This window comes from Phascolarctos cinereus, unplaced genomic scaffold (genome assembly GCF_003287225.1).
Source record: "Phascolarctos cinereus isolate Bilbo 61053 unplaced genomic scaffold, phaCin_HiC Scaffold_5;HRSCAF=322, whole genome shotgun sequence".
Taxonomy (NCBI): Eukaryota; Metazoa; Chordata; class Mammalia; order Diprotodontia; family Phascolarctidae; genus Phascolarctos; species Phascolarctos cinereus.
Window position 1 is genome coordinate 313,409,980 of NW_027555958.1, and position 24,005 is coordinate 313,433,984.

Consider the following 24,005-nt stretch of genomic DNA (forward strand, 5'->3'; position numbering starts at 1 on the left):
CCGACCATGACCTCAGAAAGGTGATGCCATGACAATGCAAGTGAACTGGATTTACATGAGAGAGGACTGGGCAAACTCACCAGTCTACAGGGCCAGCTAGGTCCAGTGACCAGATATAAATCAGGACAATTGGAGATGGCCAGGAATGCAGTGGGGATCCTCGGTCTTTCCAAGCTAAGTTCTTCAACAGGTCTCAGTCTGAATGAGGAAAAGCCCATTCTGTGATTACGGCTTAATAAGAAATGAGGCAGAGAATGACCTCTCTGTTTCCCCCCAAAAAACAATCGGTCCAGGAGGGGAAGACCCTCAGGGTTTCTAGTCAAAACAGAAACAATTGCTATTTGCATTCACTCTAAGCCAATGGAGGCCAAACAATACCAAGCACAGTACTAAGAGGTGGGGAAACAATGAAAGGCAAAAGACTGTCCCAGCTATCAAAGGGCTCTAGGTCTAAAAAGAAAGACAACACGAAGCTAGGTGGTGCAGTGAACAGTGACACTTAGGAATCACGGAAGATTCATCTTCCCGACTTCAAATCTGCCTTCAGAGACTTACTAGCTCTTTGACCCCGGGCAAGTCACTTAACTCTGTTTGCCTCAGTTTCCTCTCTGTAAAACACACTGGAGAAGGAAATGACAAATGCCTCCAATATCTTTCCCAAGAAAACCCCAAATGGGGTCATGAAGAGTCGGATATGACTGAACAACAGCTACCGACAAGGTACGTTATGAATAACCACCAAAGGGAAGAGTCAAACGTTTCCTGTAGAAAGTGGGATTTTAGCAAGGACTTGGAGGAAGTCAGGGAAGCCGGGAGAAGGCGGGGAATGAGAGGGAGTGTATTCCAGGCACGGGCACAGCCACTGAAAATGCCTGGACCCTGGGGAGCCAGCGGCCAGTGTTTTGTGCGAAGAACACGGAGGCCCCCGGTGTCACCCGATCGAGAAGGGAGGGCGGTGGTTGGTGTAAGGAGACTGGGAAAGAGAGGGAGGAGAAGCAGGCGGGGAAAGGGTAGAAAGCCGATTAAACCAACCAGCCCTAATGAAATTAAAAACTCGTGCTTCTGCCAGTCCACACGCCCATGTGAAGAAGTGACTTCCGATTCAAAGCCGGTTCCTTCACGTCCACACGTGCTCCCATGCTTGAGCCAGCTCTAGAGCGTCCCAGCCATGGCTTAAGAGGGGTGGGGTGCTGCCTCCCCAACGTACGTGGCCCCGGGACCCCTATCTGAGGGGAAAGGGAGGAAATGCCCATTACACTGGGGGGGGGGGCTGAGAACAAGAGCACGAGGAGCAGAAATCACTACGCACCCCCCCCCGCAACTCTGCGCATGCGCCCACCTGGCTCCACGCCTGAGGCAGAAGCCTCCCCACACACACCCACACCCACACCCACACCCACCCACACACACACCCATCACGCGCACGTTCACGCACCTGAGGCAGTCGTTGTCACGCACCAGGCGCGCGCTCTCAGTGGGGGGGAGTAACCCCCCATCTAGGTAGAGTCCCAATGCCGCCCTAGAGCTGAAGCCGAAGCGGTGGCGGATGAGGCTGGCCAGGTCAGTGACCACTCGGCATTTGGTCAGGTCAGCCAGGAGCCAGAAAACTGAACAGCGCGGAGAGGAAGGCGGTGGGTAGTCAAAGTGGAGCCGCAGGCGAACCGTCTCGGAGGCCGCCATCTTGTACCGTGTTCGACGGAAGCCGAGAGGCACCAAGAAACCTCTGAGATGCGAGAGAACGTTATGAGGGGCCCCCTTGGTTGCTTCGGGGATTGACATCGCCACCTTCTGGCCCAACGTGGACACTGCAGGCTCTCTTGTTTAGGCGAGGGAGTTCGTTTGAGAACTCCCTATGATTGGGACAACTAGGAAAGGTTACTAAAACCCAGGAAGCTTACAGTCTAAAAATGGATAATCCTTGCAAAGGAACTAATACAAGTATAGACTAGTGTAGTCTCAATTCTAGACTCGGTGGTGTTAGTGGAAAGTACAGTAGGCAAATTAGTGTCCGCTTACCAGCACTGGAGTCAGGAAGTCCTCAGTTCAAATCCAGCCTAGGACTCTTATGAGGTATGTGATCCTGGGCACTTCTGTCTGCCTCAGTTTCCTCTCCTGTAAAATGGGGTTCATAATAGTACTTACCTCCCTGGAGGTGTTGTGAGAACCAAATGAGATAATATTTGTAAAGTGCCTGGCATATAGTAAGAACTTCATAAATGCGTGTCATTCCTTTAACTTTTAAGTCCTGGGTTTAGGTTTTCACGGTTTGGTTCCAACCCACCTCTCCAGCCTTACTACCTGTTACTTCCCTCTTTGCATTCTCCACTTCTGCCAAACTGGCCTTACTGCACTCTCCCACACAAGGCATTTCAGCTCTTGCCTTTGTACACTCCTCCTCATGTGCCTAGAATACACTCCCTATTGTCCACCTCTTAGAATCCTTGATTCAGAGCTTAGCTCTGAAGTTCAGATTCTCATCTGTGCTCAGACACTTAAAGGTGGGGTGATCTTGGGCATATCACTTAAGCTGCTTTGTAAAATGAGGGTAACAACACAACCTACTTCACTGTTAAAGTGAGGGGAAGCATTTTGTAAACTGTAAGGCAGGCAGCGATCAAGGGTTATTATGTTTCATCCCTCTCATGTGTTGACCAGAGACCAGATCCCCCTTGTCCTCAGTCTCCTCAGCAACCCTTCCACTCTTGGGTTAACCACTCCTACGCCATTCTCCTACCAAATTTAGAAAACTTTGTCAGTAGGTGTATGAGATGGGCCCTTTTTCCTTTTTATCTAAGAGGTTGCTGAATTATCTTGTCTGGAGTTTGGCACAGTGCTTGGAATGGATGCCACTGGTATTGCCAAGTTGATAACCTTTTCAAAGCAGGTTGACTACATCCTCATGAAAGCAAGCTAAGCAGTCCATTTCCAAAGTTGTCCTTGTTCCTTACCACTGATAGAAAAGAAAGAAGAAAAGAAAAAAAAGAATGTAAAGGCTTGCCTTCTACTACATTACTCTACCACATTACTACAACATGCGTTACTCCCCAGTGAGTGAAGGCCACACTGCTTTCCTAAGAGTCTGAATCATTCTGGTTAACCAAGGGCAGCCAGAAGAAATATACCTTACGTGACTATCTTTTCATTAATAATTAATAAAATGATTACCTCCCCCCCAAAAAAAGTATGCCTTACTCAGGATTTTTTTTAAAATCAGAACATCTTTTGCCTTTCTGAGGGTGGGGTTAATGGAAATGCCAATGATTTGCTAGAGGATACAGTATTAAGTGTCAAATAATAGGTCAGTATTTAGTGAATAACTACAAGGCACCCATGTGTATATGACTCTGCTAGGTCAACCAGATATATAAGGTCATTTGAACAAACTAGTCCCTACCCTAGAGCCATGTAGAGTGATTTACTGTGCAATTAGGTCAGGAGTGTATAGATTTAACTTCATCTTCATGTCCCCCTACACTTACTGTGAATAATTATTTTGGCCCAAATAGATGAACAATTTTGAATTTTAAATTCAGAAACTGAAGCTGGAAATAGGTTTGCAAGCAGCTGTGAGGAATAATAAAAAAAAATCACACCACCGGGAAATGTTTTCAGTTGTTAATAGCACATATCAATCTCAGGTCTCAGCTCTCAAACTTGACAGTTTTAAATGAGTTCAGTTTTTCAGATACAAACTCAGAAAAAAGGAATCATTTCAAGATGACTCAATGTCCATGGAAAGGCAGCATGGTATAGTGGAAAGCCAAGCTCAGGATTAGAAATCAACAGACCCTGGGTTCAAGTCTCCCCTTGGCCATTTATTATTATCATTATTATTATTATTAGCTATGTGACCATGGGAAATTCATAATATCTGGACCGAAGTTTTCATGATTTGTAAAATGGGAATGATAGTATTTGTACCACCTTACCTCATGGGGTTGTCATAAGGATCAAATGAGATAATACATGTAAAGTACTACATAAATGGCAGTTATTATTTGAAAAGTGGAGAGAAGAACAGGAAAATCCTTTCTTCTGATAACAAGAAAAATTTCTAAGACCTGAAGAAAATTTCTAGCAAGAATTACATCTGCTATCTTTCCTTCTTCTCAGTCAATTGTCCAGCACTGACCTATGGGACTTGCCTTCCAGTTACAGAGACATTTCAAAGGTTTGTGGAGTTACAGGTGGATTCACAGTTTTCTTTTATTTCTTAATCACTTGCCCTCCACCCATATGTCCCACATATTTCTCTTTCTCTAACCCTAGAAAAATGATGACCCAGAAATGACTAAGAAGAGAGCATGGGTTTATCTTTTGCCCCAGAGAAGTATTTTTAAAATAGTCTTTAAAAACATTCCAGAGATACCAAACTCCTCAGTCCATGCTGGCTAATTTTTGCAACATAGTTTCACTCACATAGGTGAAGTCATTTGGAGAATCATAGGATCAAAGATTTAGAGCTAGCAGGGACCTTCAACGTCATTGAGTCCTCTCATTTTATGGATTTTAAGCTGGACATTAAAGATGTCCAGCTGCTTACCCAGGTGGAAACTGGAAAAAGGTAGAAAGCCCCCCTGCTTAAACACAGTGAACCAAAATCCATGCTCCCAGATCCATCTATATCAGCTATGTGTCATTAGGGAAGTCACTTAATTCGACTCTCAGAGCAATGAATCCTCCAAACTAAAGAAATACCCTACTGTCTTCCAATTTAACCCCTCCCCCTAATAGGACAAATTCAGGCTTAGCCCTACTTTAAGGAAAGCAGGGAGGTAGAAGTTCAACTGAGGAATGCCTGCCTAAGAGCCATACCTAAGAATACTTGGCACTATCTTACCTATTCTTCACCGAAGCTCTTTCATCATTACCCTGCCAAGACCCCCCCCCCACTGCAGAGTAATAGAAATTCCTTCTTTTCTTTCTTCTGTACTATTGAAACAGCTGCCCAATTAGCCTCTCAGCTTCAAATCTCTTCTCTCTCAATCCATCTTCCACCAAGCTGTCACAGAGATATTACTGCATCATACATCTGACCACATCACTCTCCTTTAAGAAGCTTCTTATTTACTATAGGATCAAAATGAAATTGTTTGACATTTAGATCTCTATACAATCTGGCTCTAGCTTGCCTTTCCAGACTTGTTAACATTTTAGTCACCTCTATGTACTCTATTGTTCAGCCAAACCGGCTTTTTCAATGTTCCCTACATATGACACTCCATCTCTCATCACCATGCCATGGAATGGGGTATGTCCCCAAGGCCTGGAAAGCTCTCTGTCTTTACCTCTACTTAGAATCTCTAGCTTCCTTCAAAGATCAGCTCCAGGGCCAAATACTATATGGGATCTTTCCTCATTCCCTCCTAACTTCTATTTGCCTCCCCATACCCCTGGAGAAATTACCTGGTATGTACTTTGTATATACTTGGCAAGTATATACTTGTCATATATGTGACATACCTGTTGCACAGTGAATGGAATAATGACTCTCCAAAAGTATTCCATGGGCTTTGTGAGGTGTGCAGTTGGTGAAATTTTCAATGTTATTGTTATTACAGATACAGGAAAATCTATAAATGACTTTAGGGCAGCTAGGTGGCAGAGTGGATGAAGTGCTGGGCCTGGAGTCAGAAAGACTCATCTTCCTGAGTTCAAATCTAGCTTCAAACACTTCCTAGCTATGTGGCTCTGGACAAGTCACTTAACCCTGTTTGCCTCAGTTTTCTTATCTGTAAAATGAGCTGGAGAAGGAAATGGCAAACCATTCCAGGATCTTTACCAAGAAAATCCAAAATAGGGTCACCAAAAGTCAGACACAACTGAAGAACAACATAAATAATTTTGCCACACATTTTATTTACCTAGCACACTTAGTGTGGTAAGAATAGATTTCAAAAAATTAAACAAAACTTGACTATTACCCATTCACTGAGCTCAGAATAATTTGAGCTTTGAACTCACCAAGAACTGAACAAAAGGGCTGCTCTGATCAGAGGAAAATGGCCCATTAGAGGGTCTCCCAGCCTTTATTCTTCCCAAAGTTCAATTTGTAGTGACTCCTTGTAGGAAAGAATACTGTATCACAGGCAAAATAAGTTGGAAAACCACTGGAAGGAAGAGCTAGCTAGCTAGCCTCAGAGTCAGAAAGACTTGGGTTGAGTTCCATTTCTGACACATACTAGCTGTGTGACCCTGGACAAATTGCCTAACCTCTCGGAGCCTCAACCTTCCTAGATTCTAAGATGAAGAGCAGGTACCCCTCGATGATCTGCAGTGGTAGAGGAAATATTACTTGGAAGTTCCAATGAACCCGCAGGTCCATTAAACAAACAAACCAACCATCATTAAAGACAAAAAGAAAACAATCTCTGCCCACAAGGAGTATTTGGTCATAGGCTCAGTTTCATTTGCTGGCCTTCGCATGTCATCTACAGCTTCTGCAAAATCCCCAAATTCCCATTTAATTTCTTATGCCAACCCAAGATATATTGAAACCAGGAGGGGGAAAGTCGAGACGTGGAAGGGATAACTACTACCAAACATTTACATAGCACTATTATACATTTGATCATAGCATCATAGACTTAGAACTGGAAGAGACTTTGGAGGCAACGAGTCCAATCTCTTCATTTTCTAGGTGAATAACTAAGGCGTAGAGAGCTAGAAAGTAAGAGGCAGGATATGAATCCAAGACTTCCTGACTGCAAGTCCAGCACCTGTACACCATCTACAAAATAGTTTAAAAATAAATACAAGGTCATTTCAGTGCTGAGGTCCTAGAAGCTGGCAGGGTGGGGTAGGAATCAAGAAAGCCCATGCCCACTGATTTCAAGGTCCCTGTCTCACAGTTGTAGTAACAGCAAGTTTTACATATCCAGGCTTAAAAAGAGAGTAGGGGCAATATTGTACAGCATCCTCTTAGGGCCCCTTGTGTTCCTATTTCAAGCATCTTAGAATCTCCTCTTCTCTACCCCTCCCCCATCCCAGTTACATCTGCAAAAGATGAGTTGACAGCTATTTGGCAGTACTGGAAGCCCAAATCTCCACTCCTCCCACCTCCCACCTCAGCTACCCCATCTGTATAGCTCCCCCAGGAGCTAAATAGAGGCTTCTTTGCCACCTGCCTTGTAATAGCCAAGTGGAAGGGCCAGAGGGAGCCCTGGAGAAAGCATGACTGACATCCTTACCCAAACCAGCCCTCCCCAGTCCCCTTTTCTCCTCCGCCCATCCGGTAGGTCATATGATTACTGGGTAAAACTCCTGCCCTGCTGCTGCTGTTCCCACCACCACTGTTGCTGGGACTACTGGGTAAAACTCCTGCCCTGCTGCTGCTGTTCCCACCACCACTGTTGCTGGGACGGCCTCTGCGGCCACCGCAGTCATCATGGAGCTGGTCCCCTGGCACTGTGCTACCCTGCTGTTGCTGCTGAGTCTGAGCCCCGGTAGGTTTGGCGCCCTCTCTGCAGTAGCTGAGGCCGATGCTTCTGGCTCGGAAGAGGGAAGTTGGTGCTATTCCTTCTCTCCCTTTTGGCTGGATTTCATCTACCGTGTTTCTACAGAGGTTAATCTTAATAAAAACAACCACAGCGAAGCTAAGAGTTGCCTTGCTCAGAGCTGGAGGCAGGAGACCTGAGTTCCAGCCCTACTTCCCCTACAAACTATGGGACCCTGAGAGAGCCACAGTTTTTCTCATCTGGGAAATGGAGAGGTTAATTTTATTTTTACTCTCTACCTTCCTAGAGAAAGAACTTCGTAAAAACCTGAAGGATGCTCTATAAATGAGCTGTTCTCATGAGAGGAGGTAGAAAGAGTCCTGAACTTGTAGTCACAGGGCATGAGTTTGAATGCTAACTCTGCGTCTTACTACAAGTGTGAAAGTTATCTAGTTCTAGAAAGTCACTTCCTTAATCCGGATCTCAGCTACCCCGTCTGTAAAATGGGGGTGGGGGTGGGGTCTCAGATGAGTTCTAAGATCCCTTCTAATTCTGGATCTCTAATCGATCTTCTGAGACCTGGATTCAAGTCTTGCTTTAGACATATACTAGTTGGACTGAGGACAAGTTGCTTGAAGTTTTCTGGGCCTGTTATCTGTAAAAGAAGCACGTATATGCCCCTTCACACAGGGTTATTGTGAAGGAAAGCCATATATAAGTGAATGGTTATTCTTTCTCAATGTGGAAGAGCTGGTCTCCATTCAATCTGGTCTCAACCCAAGACTGAGACTTCCCTTTTTGTGCTGTGTTTGGGTGGGCTGGGCTAAATGATGTTCTTGTCTCTAAAATTTTGAGTTGAAAGATCCAGAGAAAGAAAAAACTTTTTAAGAGTCTTGTTACCTCAAGACAAAAGAATATCTTCCTCCTCTGGTGCCTTTTTGATGTTCTGAGAAGCAGCCTGTACCGGGCAGACCTTGGGTTCCATTCCTTTCTTGGATACTAACCTTGTGACCATGGGCAAGTCGCTTACTGCCCCAATGCCTTCAGGCAATCCTGTGAGGGACTTTCTGTGGTTAGAAAACTGGGAGTTCCCTGGAAATCATAAGAACTCTTGTTCTGTCCCTACCTATGTACAAACAACAACAGCCGCAAGTCCGGCATTCTCCACTTTCTCTTAAGTTTGTTTTACAAATTAGTGTTTAACACAACTTATTTCCAGAAGCTTTTTTGAGAGACCACATGAAGGCCTTAGAGGAAGCTTTGTTCATATTTAGCAATCATTGCTTGTTATCACGGGCCAAGTGGTTCATGGAGAGAGACTTGGAGTCAGAACTCTGGAGGTAAAAAGTCTATTACATTCCAGTTGCCTAGCTTGCCCAATACCACAGTTTTGCCTTTTATAAATTGGGAATCTCAGCATTTCCCCTCCTCTTCTGACTTAAAGACAGCATATTGTTGTTGCTGGGGACTCTTCCTGAACCCATTTTGGGGTTTTCTTGGCAAAGATACTGGAATGGTTTTCCATTTCCTTCTCCAGCTCCTTTTATAGATGAGGAAACTGAGGCAAACAGGGTGAGCTAGTAAGTGTCTGAGGCCAGATCTGAACTCAGGTCTTCCTGACTCCAGGCCCAGCACTCTATCCACTGTACCACCCAACTGCCCAAAGACAGAATCCTATCATGGATAAAGGACTGGTCTTGGGATAAAGAAGAGCTGGATTCAAATTCTGCCTCAATTACTTAGTAATCTCTCTGATTATTATCTGTATAATGGGGATAATAACAGACCCTACCTCCTCAGGCTTAAATGAGATCATGTATTTCATGAACCTGAAAGTGCTGATGTAGATTAAATATCAGCTTATTATAGTGTCTCCAAAAGTGGGAATGGAAACAAGGAAGTAACCATCTGTATATTTCCTGCTGTCTTCCTGTCTCCTGACATGGGCCACTTTCTTTTCCCCTTAATTTGCACTCTTTACTCCAATCCAGCCTTTCCTCAGCTACTAAATCTTCCTTAAAAGCAAGCCACACTCTCTCCTCCCACAGTCAGTAAACTATAATGGCTCCCCATTATCTCCTGGATCAAATATAAAATCTTAGTTGTGGCTTTTAAAGCCCTTTGTGCCCTGGCCCCTTCCTACCTCTCAGTCTTTTTGTGCCTTGTACCGTTCCCTCCTTGCCACCCCCCCCCCACGTACTCGACAGTAGAGTGACTCTGGCCTTTTTGAACAAGATACTCCACCTCCCACTCTGGACAATTTCACTACCTCTCCCCCATTTCTAGAACATCTCCTGTCTCCTCCTCTCTGCCTGCTGGCTCTCCTTGGTTTCCTTCTCAGCCAAAACCCCACCTTCTCCAAGATGCCTTTCTGGTCCACCTTAATGCTAGTGTTTTCCCTCTGAGAATTCCCTCCTTCTGCCCTGTACATAACTTGGATCTACATAGTTGTGTGTATGCTGTCTCCCTCATTAGACTGGGGCTCTTGAGGGCAGGGACAGAGTTTTTTTCCTTTCTTTGTGTCTCTGGCACTTAGGCACTTAAGCCCCTTAGCCCAGTGGCTGGCGTATAGTAAACACTTAATAAATACTTGTTGGTTGACTGACTTTTCTCTTCCTCTGCTCACGTTTTTATCTCCCTGTGGCTAGCTATCCTAATCTCCTCCCTCAGCAATCATCCATCTGTTCTTTTTCTGCCAAAGAAACATTACAGTGTAGTATGAAGAGAGGCTATGCCTCCTACATTTGCTAATTGTGCTTTTATGAACAAGTCACCTTCCTGATCCTCAGTTTCATATCTATGAAATGGGAATAATAATGCTCGTCTCCCTTATTTCATAGCATTTTGGGGTGAGGCAAAAGTCATAGAGTATATGAAGCCCTTTGCAAATGCTAAAGTGCTCGTATTTATCAGCTATTATCATCATCATCATCATCACTCCTCTGCCACAGAGTGAAGGTTTGAAGCTAAAGGGAGAAAGAAATAGGAAAGCAGAAAAATCAAGTCAGAAACAGAGATTTAACAAAACTTCCTTTTTCCCTCCTCTCACTTTATTTTTGAACCCTGTTCCACTTTCCATCTGATACAGAAAGGCCACATTGGTGTGAGGTGAAAGTATTATAATGGCATTTGGAAGCAAGATATGTCTTTAAAATGAGGCATTGCAGGAAGTGGATTCAGCCTGCAGCATGAAGGATTTAGGTTAAACTTACAGAATAACTTCTCTGCAGTGTAGGTTTTTAGATTAAAACAAAACAAAGCATACATAACAGGTGAATATTCTTTGGAGGTTTTAGAAAAACTGGTGAAATCCTGATCCATTTAACTTAATTTTGGTCCTACCTAAAGGCATTTGAGCATCAGTGATTCTTAGGTTCATGTTTCTGTTTTTATTCTGTCTCTGATGATGGGAAGAGAGGTTTTAGAATGCTAAAGCACCATCGAGCTATAGTATAAATGGCACAATAATTCCAAAGTGGATCTAGCATTGGACTTGGAATCAAAAGAATTGTTTTCTAGTCCTGTCTGCAATGAGAGACAGAGAGAAACAGAGAATGAATTTATTAAGCACTTATTATGTACTGAGTACTATGGTAAGTACTGAGGATACAAATACAATTAAAAAAAAAAGACAACCCCTGCCCTCTAGGAGTTTACATTCCAATGGGAGATGACAACATATAAAAAGGAAACTGAAAAGAGGAGAGGAGGACAGAGGACAGCACAGACATGGGGGCAAGGCCCAGAAAGAGTCTGGGGAGTCACTGGGCTGAACCAGCTTTGGAAAGAGCATGGCTGACTTGGAAACTAACTCAAGTGAAGGTTTGGGGTCATACTCACCAATCAGATGAGGAGCCTGGGGAAGTGAAGCATCCATTAGCTTGGAGATGGTCACTATGGACAGAGGTCCAGAAGGAGGCCAGAGAGTTAGGGACTAACCAGGCTTAGAGTATGTGACCCTGGTCAAATAATTGAACCTTCTTCAGCCTATCTTCATTTATGTGTAAAGTTTAGATACTAATAATAAACTCTCCAGGGATCATTGTGAAGCTAGCTGGAATAGTAAAATGCCACCTAAGTGTCAGTTTGAGGGGTTTTTGTTGTTGGTTTTGATTTCATTGGTATGGGAAAGTCCTATTAGGGAAACTCTGTTCCAATTCAAATCAGCATCCCTACTGCCTTGGGGTGGGGCAGCTAGGTGGTGGAATGAATAGAGTGCTGGGCATGGAGTTAGGAAAACTGGAGTTCAAGTCCAGCTTCAGACACTAGTGGGCAAGTCACTTCCCATTTGCCTCAGTTTCATTGTCTTGTAAAATGAGCTGGAGAAGGAAATGGCGAACTACTCCAGTATCTTTGCAAGAAAACCCCAAATAGTGTCACAAAGAATCACATGACTGAAATGACTGAACAACAAAACTGCCTTAACAGAAGTGAAAAATTATTCTCAGAGCTTCCCACTTCAGCCAGCACCCTTCTGAAAAGTTCTTTAGAAGGACATTACTGATAATAAGATTGCATTGAATCTTATCCTGGTCAAACTCCAACCCAGGTCTAAATTGATTTAATCTGCTCAAGTTTGGGTGGAAACACATTCTTCTGCCTAGATAGCCCAAGGCTGGGGGTGGTATTTTCTCAGTCCAGGTGGCTGGATGATATTACCCCTGTTGGCTGAGATTAAGTAACCTAAATTGTGTACTCAAGACCTCATTTTAATATAGCCCCCTTCCAGTGTGTTGATCAATCACAGTTGATTGGCTCCCCTTGGGAACACCTAATCTTTGAAGGACATATAACCCAAATCCCAAATCAGGCCAGTTCTGGACTGTAACTCCCATGTAATACATGTCAAGCTAGCTTGAAAGAAATTAAAATGTGGACACATTCCCTAATGTCATTTGTCTCTTTCTTAGAACAGACTGTTTTTAAATTGGGGTTCGACACAGAGCATATCCCTGGAACCCTGAGGTTAAGTGACTTTCCCAGGGTCACATAGTCAGGGGCAGGGCTTAAACCAATCTTCCTAACCTCAAAGCTAGTTTTCTGCTTTGACAAGCTGCCTCTCTATAAAATACGTGGAAAAAAGAGAAGAAGCTGCAGCTACCACGATGACCATTACCTTCTACTAGCAGTGCTGTTGGGGGGGGTGTGTGAAGATAAATGTCTGAAATCTGAAATAAATCCCTCCCTCCACCCCAAGCCACTATAGCCAATGTCTTTTATTTGGGCACTGTTCAATGAATGCATGAATGGATAGATAGATAAATGTAGCTTCTTTTTTTAGGCATTGCTCTAGTTCAGCCAGTAGAGGAAGGCAAGGAAGCCTGGGATTATGTGACAGTCCGGAGTAATGCATCCATGTTCTGGTGGCTCTACTATGCCAACAACCCCTGCAAAAACTTCACAGAACTGCCTCTGATCATGTGGCTTCAGGTAAGAGCGCTCATACACTTCTAACTAAAGGTGAGCAAAAAACCTTTTTTTTTCTGTCAGTTTTCTGGCTCTTGGGAGAAATAAGGCTCCTGTCCAGGTGCTTTGGTATCCAAAACAAGAGCAGAGAAGCCTCAACAGTAGATGGGTGGTCCTTCATTTCACAGGACATTATGAGGCAGCAGCCAACTGGAGTTCTAGCAGTTGTGGTTTTAATTCTTTGCCCAGCAGGCTGTAGCAGAAGCTATGGCCAACTTAGCCGCTGGCTATGTGCAAAAGATGAATACTAGTCCCACACCTTGTGAGTTTTTAATTTTCACTTTTAAAGAACTTATTTAAGGTGTGTCTCCTGAGTCTTCTGTTGGAAGTGTTTTCTTAAATGAACGGTTGAAGAAAATGAGGACTGAAGCCACAAAATCCATCCAAGGATGTCACATGGTGCAATGGAAAAAGGATTTGAGATCTGAAGATCTGGGTTTAAATCCTAGCTCAATCACTCACTGTCCCATGACCTTCCTTATCTGTAAAATGAAGGAGTTGGACTAGTCAGGGGTGGGAAACCTGCGGCCTCAAGGTTCCATGTGGCCCTCTAGATCCTCAAGTGCGGCCCTTTGACTGAGTCTGAACTTCACAGAACGGATCCCTTTAATAAAAGAATGTTTTCTGTAAAACTTGAGCTCAGTTAAAAGGCTGCACCCAAGGACCTAGAAGGCAACAGGCTCCCCATCCCTGGACTAGATCTTTAAGGTCCTTATCAGTCCTAAATCTATGGTTCTAGGATCTACATTTTGAGAGAAGAAAAAGAATATAAAACTTCAAAGCCAAAAAAAATTACCCTAACAATTTGTTTCCTGTGTGTTCCCTTTCGGTCATCAAAAGCATTTTGTAGTAGATGACCAGCCTATAGGCCATGTCGTGAAAGATTGTTGCTCCTTGCTTCTCCCACTTCATCTTGAGGCAGTCTGTTCTCTGTGATCATTTATCCCTGACAGGACAAACTCTGCTCTGCTGGAAGATTCTGAAGATATTTTTATGGGAATGGCAGTCACTTTCCTTCTCTTTTAGTATTTTCAGTTTCATTGGGTTTTGTTTGTTTTTGTTTTTCCCTTCCACTTGTGGAGCAAAATGCTTTGTCTCCTCTTAAAGGCATTTCCTTCTGGAGGAGGGAAGCAGGAGGGTAGGGCAGGGCAGGACCTTCCTAAAATAACAGCACCTACCCCATGAAGTCTTGGGCCTCCAGAATGAGGGAAGAGGGAGGGGAGAGGGGGAATATGTTTCAGGGTAGACTTTAGGACTATAGTCTTGCCATAGACTCTGGGATACCAAGGCATGGCTTTGCTCTAGTCATCAAATCTTCACCAGTACAACTGATGGCTAATGTAGCATTTTCTTTACATGTAAGCTAATAAAGAAATAGCAATCTGAGCTGCAAAACTTGACCTTCCCCCCCCCCATAAGTTGACCCAGGCTGTCTAATGAGCTAAAGAAGATTAGACAATTTACAGAGTATGATTCTTCTAGTATAGTTATCATGCTGGAATTCTCTTATAGATTAATAGATGAGGCTCAGGTGGGATACCTGACATTGGAGATACTGAAAACTTCTCCAAAAGAAATGTCCTTGAAATATATCCACCTAAGTTGTGAACTGATCCAGCCATTCTGGAGAGCAATTTGAAACTATGCCCAAAAAGGGCTATAAAACTGTGCATACCCTTTGATCCACCAACACTACTAATAGGTCTGTGTATCACAAAGAGATCATAAAAAAGGGAAAAGGACCCACATGTACAAAAATATTCATAGCAGTTTTTTGTGGTAGCCAAGAACTGGAAATTGAAGGGATGCCCAACAACTGGGGAATGGCTGCACAAGTTGTGGTATATGAATGTAATGGAAAACTATTGCATAAGAAATGATGAGCAAGCAGACTTCAGAAAAATCTGGAAAGACTTGCATGAACTGATGCCGAGTGAAGCCAGGAGAACATTGTACACAGTAACAGCAACATTGTGCGATAACCAGCTTTGACAGACTTAGCTTTTCTCAGCAATGCAAGAATCTAAGATAACTCCAAAAGACTCATGATGGAAAATGCTGTCTACAATCCAGAGAAAGAACTATGAGGTCTGAATGCAGATCAAAGCATACTATTCTTTCTGTCTCTCTCTCTCTCTCTCTTCTTCTCTCTCTCTCTCTCTCTCTCTCTCTCTCTCTCTTTTTCTTTCTCATGGTTTTCCCCTTTGGTTCTGATTCTTATTTACAATATGACTAATGTGGAAATATGTTTAATATGATAGTATGTGTATAGCCTACATCAGATTGCATGCTGTCTTAGGAAGGGGAGAAAATTTAGAACTCAAAATCTTATGGAAGTGAATGTTGAAAACTAAAACTGAATAAATAAATTTAAAAGAAAAAAGAGATATATCCACCTAGTAAATGTCTTCTCCTCCTGTCCCCTCCCATCCAGTGTCAGGTGTGCTCCTTTGTGGGGAGCAGAGGTAAAACTAACTGCATCCTAAGGCTAAAGAGCACCTGAAAGCCAGGGCGCCAATGGCCTACAAACATTTGCAGACTGTCTTAATAATTTATAACTTGATAATAGCACTTTAAGGTTTCAGAGTGGTTTACATACAAAATAGGTGCTAATAACAAGCTCTTCTCTATTGCCCCAAAGGACTGAAACTAGAGATGAATCTTAGTTGCAACAGGAGTTATTTGAGTTAAATGTGCAGAAGAACTTTCCCATAAGGATGATTTGAAACTCTAGAATAGCCTTCAAAAGAAGGTTATGGCATCCCTTCCATAGAGATCTGTCAGAACAGACCATACAGTCTTGGAGATTGGAGATAGGGGACTGGACCATCTGATAATCCGTTAAAGTTCTATCTAGTTCTGGGATTCTAGAATCCTGTGATATTGTATTATCACTGAAATACTAGTATTTGTTAGTAGTCTTTTACACAGTTTTAGGGTCACTCTACGATGGGCATCTGAGTGGAGTGTCAGTATTCTAGCTATCCCTTCTTTCCACTAGAGAGGAGTCAAAAATGAGTCTGAGTGACTCATCACCTAGATGACTGGTAAGGTGATGGTACCCTTGACAGAAATAGGGATGTTAGGAAGAGATTTGGAAGGAAAGATGATGAGTTCTTTTCTGGACATATGGAGTTTGAGATGTCTATGGGATATCCAAATGGAAATGTCCAATCAATCACTGAACCCATTGAATTACAGCTGCTCCATGTTCTGGGGTCCCCTCAGTAGTTCGCAGTCACTTTTGTCAACAGGGTTTTTCACTATAGAAGTATGACCCTGAGGGGTTAGGAGAACTCTGCTTGCAATAAATATGGAACATCCCAGGACAGGATATACAGGGTAACATGCCAGCTGGATACCTAGGGGCATTGCTGTTGACTTGACTATGAGATTTGGGGATAATCACTTAACTTCTTAGAGCCCCACTTTCCTCCCCTCTTAAATGAGAGGTTTGAACCATTTTATCTCTAAGATCCCTCTCATCTCTAAATACTGTACTCTGACTCATGCTCATGTAGCAACTAAGTACCAATTCTGTTTGGAGCCCAGAGCCCTGAGGGACCCCACTTATTAGTGAGGTCTTCTCTCTCCTCAAAATGAGCATTAGGATAGCTCCAGTTTCCAGATAACCTAGTTGTTTTCAGTGTAATCTATGATTTTCTCTTTAAAAAATTGATATCTTCATTTCTGAATACATCCCTCTTCATTTCCCTACCTTGTCACAAAGAATAAAAAAGAAAGAAGATAGAGTAGTTCAGTAAAACCAACCAACGTATCAGCTGGGCCTGATGATATATAGAGTGTGCCACACCCATAGTTCTCTCCCACAGCCTTTCCTACAAAAAAATGGAGAGAGGTACATTTTCTTTACTCTAGAGCTAAGGCAACTGCACAACATTTACTTTCATTGTTTTCTTCTCTTTCTTTACATTGTTGTGATTTGACTGTATTTTTCATTGACTTATATACTCATTTATTTTCTATTTATTTGTTACAGGGGGGTCCAGGAGGTTCCAGCACTGGATTTGGAAACTTTCAAGAAATTGGTCCCCTTGATGAGGAGCTCAAACCAAGGAAAACTACCTGGGTATAGTAAAGATTATTGTTAACTGTATCTGTATATCTGTATCTTTTGTTGTTGTTCAGTTGTTTCAGTCACGTCCTACTCTTCTTGACCTCATTTGGGGTCTTTTTTAGCGTAGATACTGGAGTGCTTTGCCATTTCCTTCTCCAGCTCATTTTATAGATGAGAAACTGAGACAAACAGGGTGAAGTGACTTGCCCAGGGTCACACAGTTAGTAAGTGGCTGAGGCCAGATTTGAGCTCAGGAAGATGAGTCTTCCCAACTCCAGGCCCAGCACTCTATCCATTGTGCCACCTAGATGCCCATTGATCTGATCTAGTCTTGCCTCATTCGCAGACAAGCAAATGAAATTCCGAACATGCACTTTAAATCCTGAACTGACTTAAGTTCCAAAGGCAAATAGTAAATAATAACACATTTATTGCTTATATTTAATTATTGGACAGCCCCCTTATGGCTAAAGGCAGTTTTTCGTCCTTCTAATACTCAGTTAGAGGACCATTTTTGTTTTCTTCCCAAGCCTCTCAGCCCCCTCCAGAAGGCAGTATAGTGTGGTAGAAAGAGCCCTCTGCAATAGAAAGAATAATGCAGTGGAACAGAGTTTCAGTCCAGCTCTGCTACTTACTCACTGGCTGTGTGATCTTAAGTATGTAGCCACCATTCATTTTGGGCCTGGGTTTTCACAAGTATAACCTATGAGTATCTCAAATTTCTCCCAGCTCCAACAATCTGTCAGTCCAAGAAGATTTAGAAATGTCTTAGAGTATCCTGGCTAGTGTGAGACTGAATTTGGGGAGCAGGAGGCAAAGGAGGGGAGATAACTGCAGTGTTAATTTAGTCCTTGCATATGTTAGCACTGTTTTGAAATTGTTGGTCAAAATGGCATGGGACAATCTCACATGGGCCTTATCAGATATCTCTGCCGCTTACTATTTGTGTGGCCCTGGGGAAGTCCACCTAACCTCTCTGGGCCTTATTCTCCTCATCTGTAAAATAAAGGGGTCAGGGGCAGCTAGGTGGCGCAGTGGATAGAGCACCAGCCCTGGATTCAGGAGTACCTGAGTTCAAATCCAGCCTCAGACACATCACACTTACTAGCTGTGTGAGCCCGGGCAAGTCACTTAACCCCATTGCCTAGCCAAAAATAAATAAATAAATAAATAAATAAAGGGATCAGACTAGATGACCTCAATGTCAGCCTTAGATCTATGATGCTATGATCCTATGATCCTGAGTACTTAAAGTGGTGCAGTCTTATGAGAAGGAAAAGGGAGAATCCAGGACGGTGTAGAAAACATTAATTTCCTTCTCTCCCCATTCTCATCTGCCTGATGTTGTTGGGAAAAAAGTCCCAAGATCCTAATGCATGAGAGCTTCACCTCAGTGGTGGTCATGAATAAGACTCTTTACTGGTATGCAGGCCATACACTGACTGCTGCTCAGGAAGTATTGTCTGGTTGATGGCCTTCACCATTTGTCTTTTCTCTCTGGCACACAGCTACAATCAGCCAGTCTGCTGTTTGTGGATAACCCTGTGGGCACTGGATTTAGCTTTGCAAATCAAAGCGATGCATATGCCAAAAATCTTGACATGGTGGCTTCTGACATGCTGGTTCTCTTACAAAATTTTTTCGATGCTCGGCCAGAATTCAAGGTAAGCAAAGATTCTGTGATGGTCAAATCCGATGCTAGCAGGAGCAACACTGCTTCCCTCAGAACAAATATGTCTTTCCTTTAAGGTGAATTTTTTAAACTCTCAATCCAGTGACACAGTTTTAGAGTAATTTCTGTAAAGATTAGGTATCAGTTACTGGTAAAATTGACAATAACTTTACAGAGTGGCCCTGAATTCTGCACCCTCATCAGGGTTTGATTACACCCTAATCATGGCTCAGAAGAAACTAGAGCAGGTTTGTTTTTGCTTGCACACAGTGTGGAATGGACTTTGCTCATTTTAAAGACCTTTAGAATTTTGACTTTTCTACACATCTTTTTTTTCTCCTCTAGACAATTCCATTCTACATTTTCTCAGAATCCTATGGAGGGAAGATGGCTGCTGGGATTTCCCTAGAGCTTTACAAGGTAACAGGGGAGAAGACTTGGCTTTTGGTACGTGATTGTAGAGTAAGTCATTTACCTCTCTGGGCCTCAGTTTTCTCATCTGAAGAATGGGGATAATAATCTTTATGCCCCATATCTATCAAGGACACCTAAAAACCTTTGAGCTCTTCTGAAGAAAGGCACCATATAAATTAAACTATTTCATCATTGGAATCAGTCAGGCATTCTAGTCTAATCACCCAAACCAGTATTTGCTAATAAGTATATGTTTTATATACACATGTTGTCTCCCCCAATAGAAAAAAAGCTCCTGGAGAGTGGAGCCACTTTTTTCTTTGTAGCCCCAGCACCCTGGCACATAGTAGTTGCTTTACCAAGTGCTTCTTCGTTGGTTGATCAATCAGTCTAGTTTTGTTTTTTTTAAACATCTTTTGGAATCATTCATACCACAAAAAGGAGCCCAAAGTTTGTATTTTAAATACTTTCCTTTTTATTGTTATGGTCAAAATGGCATAGTACCGTGAATAATTAATAACTAATATTATTTAATATTTCCTAATTTTAATACTATGAACTTGACAGACATTAACAAATATGAGCATTTCCCTGTACCAAGAACAAAAAGAAAAAGAAAATTACATATGAAGCTGTGAATCTCTATTACCTACAACCCATGTGGGTTTTGTTTTTTAATACATGTTTTAAATTTAACCTGGTAGTTCTAATAGTTCCAACCAGCATGTCTGTTCCCTTCTGACCTTCCCTCTGCTCACTTTACTTTTTTAAAAAAAATGATTCATCAATGCCTTTTTCTTTCTTTTTTTTTTAGTATCACTATACTATTCCCACTTCTTTTAGTTCTTCCTTCTTCCCCCAAATGTCTTCCCCTATAACAAGTAGGTAGAGTCCCACAAAACCAGTCCATATATTGGCTGTAGCTGAAAATATATATCTCATTGTACACTTGTCCATCACATCTTGGCTAAAAGTTGGAGGAGAAACATGCTTTATCATTGGTCTTCTGGAGGCATAATTAGGCACTGGATCATAGATAGATAGTGAGTCTTTTTTTTTTATGATATAGTCATAGTATAAATTATTCATTTATTCAATTCTTCTCATTTTTCCACTCAGTATCAGTTCACACGAGTCTTACCAGGTTTCTCTGAATATTCTATTACATTCATATACCATAATTATTTCATACCTTTCCCAATGGATGGGAACCTCTTAGTTTCTAGTTCTTTGCTACAACAAAAGTCCTGCAACTATTTTTGTATGTATGGATTCTTTCCCTCTGTCTTTGACATCTGGGGAATAAATGCAAAGTAGTGGTATCTCTGGTTCAGTGGGTGTACACAGTTTAGTGATATTTTAGCTTTCCAAAGTGGTTAGACTGCATTCACAATGCCTTAATGTCCTTGTCTGCCTACAGTTTCTCTGATATTTGTTATTTTCCCTCTTTTGTCATCTTTGCCTGTCTTCATGGGTATGAAGTAGAACCTCAGAGTTGTTTAAATTTGCACTTCTCAATTATTAGTAATTTGGAACATTTTTTTATATGATTATTGATAACTTGAACTTCTTCTTTTGAGAACTACCTGATCATATTCTTTAACCATTTAAGTATTGGAGAGTAGATTTTTTTTCTTATATATTTGTAGCAATTTCCTATAGAGGTGCCCACAACTCTTAGTGCAATTTTTGTAACTTACAACTGAACTAAGACTTTTGGGACACAGTGTATATCTTGAATACTGGACCTTTATCAGAAAAATTTAAAGCAAAGATTTTTTTCCTCCAATTAGCTTTTTTCTTCTTATTCTAACTACATTAATTTTGTTTGTGTGAAAACTTTTCAATTTTATATAATCAAAACTGACCCTTTTATCTACCATAGTTCTCTGTGTCCCATGTTTGTTTATACAAGAGCTCTTCCCACATTTTAAAAATTCATTTTCTTTTATTTCCGGTTCTAGATTCTCTTCCTTATTCCACTCCTCCCCCACCCACTGAGAAGGCAAGAAATATGATACCCTTTACCATATGAAGTAAAACATATTTCTACATTAGCCATGAAGGAAGGAAGGAAAAAAATATGCTTCTAACCACTCTCAGAGTTCATCAGTTCTCTCTCTGGAGATAGATAGTATTTTTTCATCATAAGTCCTTTCAGAGCTGTTTTGAATCATTGTACTGATCAGAGTAACAAGGTTGCTGTTACTGTGTAGATTGTTCTCCTGGATTCTGCTCACCTCACTTTATATCAATTCATATAGGTCTTCCCAGGTTTTTCTGAAACCAGTTTGTTTGTCATTTCTTATAGCACAAAAGTATTCCATTATAATCATATTCCACAACTTGTTCAACCATTTCCCAACTGATGGGAATTTCTCTCTAGTCATAGTTATGAAAGATATGTTCTTCCCTGTTCCTAATTTGTTTAGGGTATGACTTCATATATGTGGGTCATTTATTCATTTAGAGATTTTAATAATAGATAGTGGTAGATGTTGATCTAAGCCTTATTTCTTTAAAAAAAATTTTTAAATTAAATTAAAAAAATTTTTGGTTACATTTTAAGTTCTGAAATGTCTCCCTGCCCACCACATGCTAGAGAAGGCTTTCTCTCTCTCTCTCTCTCTCTCTCTCTCTCTCTCTCTCTCTCTCTCTCTCTCTCTCTCTCTCTCTCTCTCTCTCTCTCTCTCTCTCTCTCTCTCTCTCTCTCACACACACACACACATACACACACACACACATATGCACACCATACTATGCATATTTCCATTTATCAGTTCTTTCTCTGGAGGTGGATAGCATCATTCTTCATACATTTTGTATTTATTTATTATTATTTATTATCTATTTAGTTATTCATTATCCTTTGTAGTTGATTTGAGTGTTTATATTCCTCAGAATATCTTAGTTGTTCACAGTTATTCATTAAATAATGTTGCTGTTACTGTATACAATATTCTCTTGGTTCTGCTCATTTAGCTCTTTATTATTTCATGTAAGTCTTTCCATGTTTTTTATACAATCGACTAGCTCATCATTTCTTACAGCACAGTAAAATTCCATCACTCCAAACCTAGTTTCTATTGAACTGCTTTCCAGCTTTTCCAACAAATAGTCTTTACCTCAGTAGTTGGGGTTCTCTGATTTATTGAACACTATGCTACTATCTAAGTGTCACAGTTTCTGGGTCTGGTATACCTAACCTGTTACACAAATCAATTTTTCTATTTGTTATGTGAGACCAAATAGTTTTGATGATTACTGCTTTATGCTTCCATTAGAGATCTGGTGCTGCTAGGCTCCCCTTCCTATTTTTTTTTTCATTAATTCTCTCAAAGTTGTTGGACTTCTGTTTCTCAGATGAATTTTGTGACTATTTTTTCTAATCTAATAAAGTAATCCTTTAGTAATTTGATTGGTATGCCTTTGAATCTGTAAATTGATTTAGGTAATATTGTCATTCTTGTATTAGCACAGCCCAACCAAGAACAGTTTAAATCACTGCAGTTATTTTGGTTTGTCTTAATCTCTGTAGAGATTGTTTTGGAATTGTATTCATAGAATTCCTGTGGGTGTCCTGGTAGCTAGAGTTCCTGATGTTTTATATAGTCAGTAATTATTTTGAATGGAATTTCTTTCTGTCTTTCCTGCTTGCTTTTGTTGGTAGAGCCTAAAGTTTGTTAGTGTACATTTCTGGTTCTTTGTGGTGCTCATTCAACTTAGGAGTGTTCTCAGAGGTTTCAGTAGTTACTTAGAACTTGCTGTTTGCCAGTGACTGTGCACAGGCAGCACATGTGAGTGCTCACACAAAGGACTGTGTTCCATGATGCAAGGTCAGCTATCTGCTCTGTACTTGCCGCCCAAAGTCAAATTGAGACCTTACACCAGAGACTCGCTTCATCTTTCTCATATACCTATGGTTCGTGTAAAGAGGGGCCTTATCAGACTCATTTTTGTGTGATGAAGCACACAAAAGTAGCTCTTGCTGTTTCTATGATAACAGTAACAGCTGACATTAACACAGTACTTTAAGGTTAGCAACAGGCTTTGCAGAAGACATCACAACAACCTGTTAGGTAGGTGCTCTTATTTTCTTTGTTTTACAGATGAGGAAACTGAGGCTCAGAGAGACTGAATGATTTGCCCAGAATCACAGAGATAGTAGGGCAGCTAGGTGGCACAGTGGATAAAGTGCCAGGCCTAGAGTCAGGAAGACCTGAGTTCAAATTTGGCCTCAGACCCTTACTAGCTATGTAACCCTGGGCAAGTCACTTAACCCTTTTTGCCTCAATTCCTCATCTGTAAAATGAGCTAGAGAAGAAAATGGCAGACCACTCTAGTATCTTTGCCAAGAAAACTCCATATGGGGTCAGGGAGAGTCAGATATGACCAAAATGACTAAACAACAGAGTTAGTAAGTGTCTAAAGCAAGATTTGAACTCATATCTCGCTAACTCTGAGTCCAGCACTCTAGCCTTTTTGTTAGACTGCCTCTCTCTATGTCTGCTGCTAGTAGCCATGATTCATTGATATGGGTACTTCATCTATCAAGATAGTTTTCATAGCTTTCTGTTGCCAGAAAATCACCCTATAGACAAACTTGGTGCTGATCCTCTCTGATCTTGACTGGGCTAGTTCTCAGATGACTCACCTATAGTCCATTACTGGGCCCATCCTGGAAGACTTTCCATAACATTTACCAGCACCTCCTTGTATCAGAAGAGAACCTTAGTGGAGGCTTTTTGCCCTCATATTTCTATAACATGATAATAATACTTACATTTACATGGTGCCTTATAACAACAGCAATATGTTTTACAAAGTGTTTCACATATACATTACCTTTTTCTGTCTCTGAAATAACCCACAAGGTAGGCAGTGCAGGTGCTGCTTTACACATAAGGAAACTTAGGTTCAAAGAGATTAAGTGAAGTCA

At 41.6% G+C, this 24,005-nt stretch overlaps 2 protein-coding genes across 3 annotated transcripts in view; one reads left to right on the forward strand and one right to left on the reverse strand.

The window, feature by feature from the left end:
- Nucleotides 1–1,836, reverse strand: part of COIL (coilin) — a 29,788-nt gene extending 27,952 nt beyond the window's left edge. The window contains exon 1 of the mRNA XM_020991930.2: nucleotides 1,436–1,836. Within this exon, the coding sequence (XP_020847589.1) occupies nucleotides 1,436–1,779 (344 nt within the window). The 5' untranslated portion in view covers nucleotides 1,780–1,836. The remainder of the gene's footprint in view (nucleotides 1–1,435) is intronic.
- A 5,397-nt stretch (nucleotides 1,837–7,233) lies between these two features.
- The window catches only part of SCPEP1 (serine carboxypeptidase 1), a 30,365-nt gene continuing 13,593 nt past the window's right edge, over nucleotides 7,234–24,005 (forward strand). For both annotated transcript variants that reach the window (XM_020991924.1, XM_020991925.2), the window contains exons 1-5: nucleotides 7,234–7,445; nucleotides 12,718–12,866; nucleotides 16,903–16,992; nucleotides 18,489–18,644; nucleotides 18,998–19,072. In XM_020991924.1, coding sequence (XP_020847583.1) covers nucleotides 7,388–7,445; nucleotides 12,718–12,866; nucleotides 16,903–16,992; nucleotides 18,489–18,644; nucleotides 18,998–19,072 — 528 coding nt within the window. In that variant the 5' untranslated portion in view covers nucleotides 7,234–7,387. The remainder of the gene's footprint in view (nucleotides 7,446–12,717; nucleotides 12,867–16,902; nucleotides 16,993–18,488; nucleotides 18,645–18,997; nucleotides 19,073–24,005) is intronic.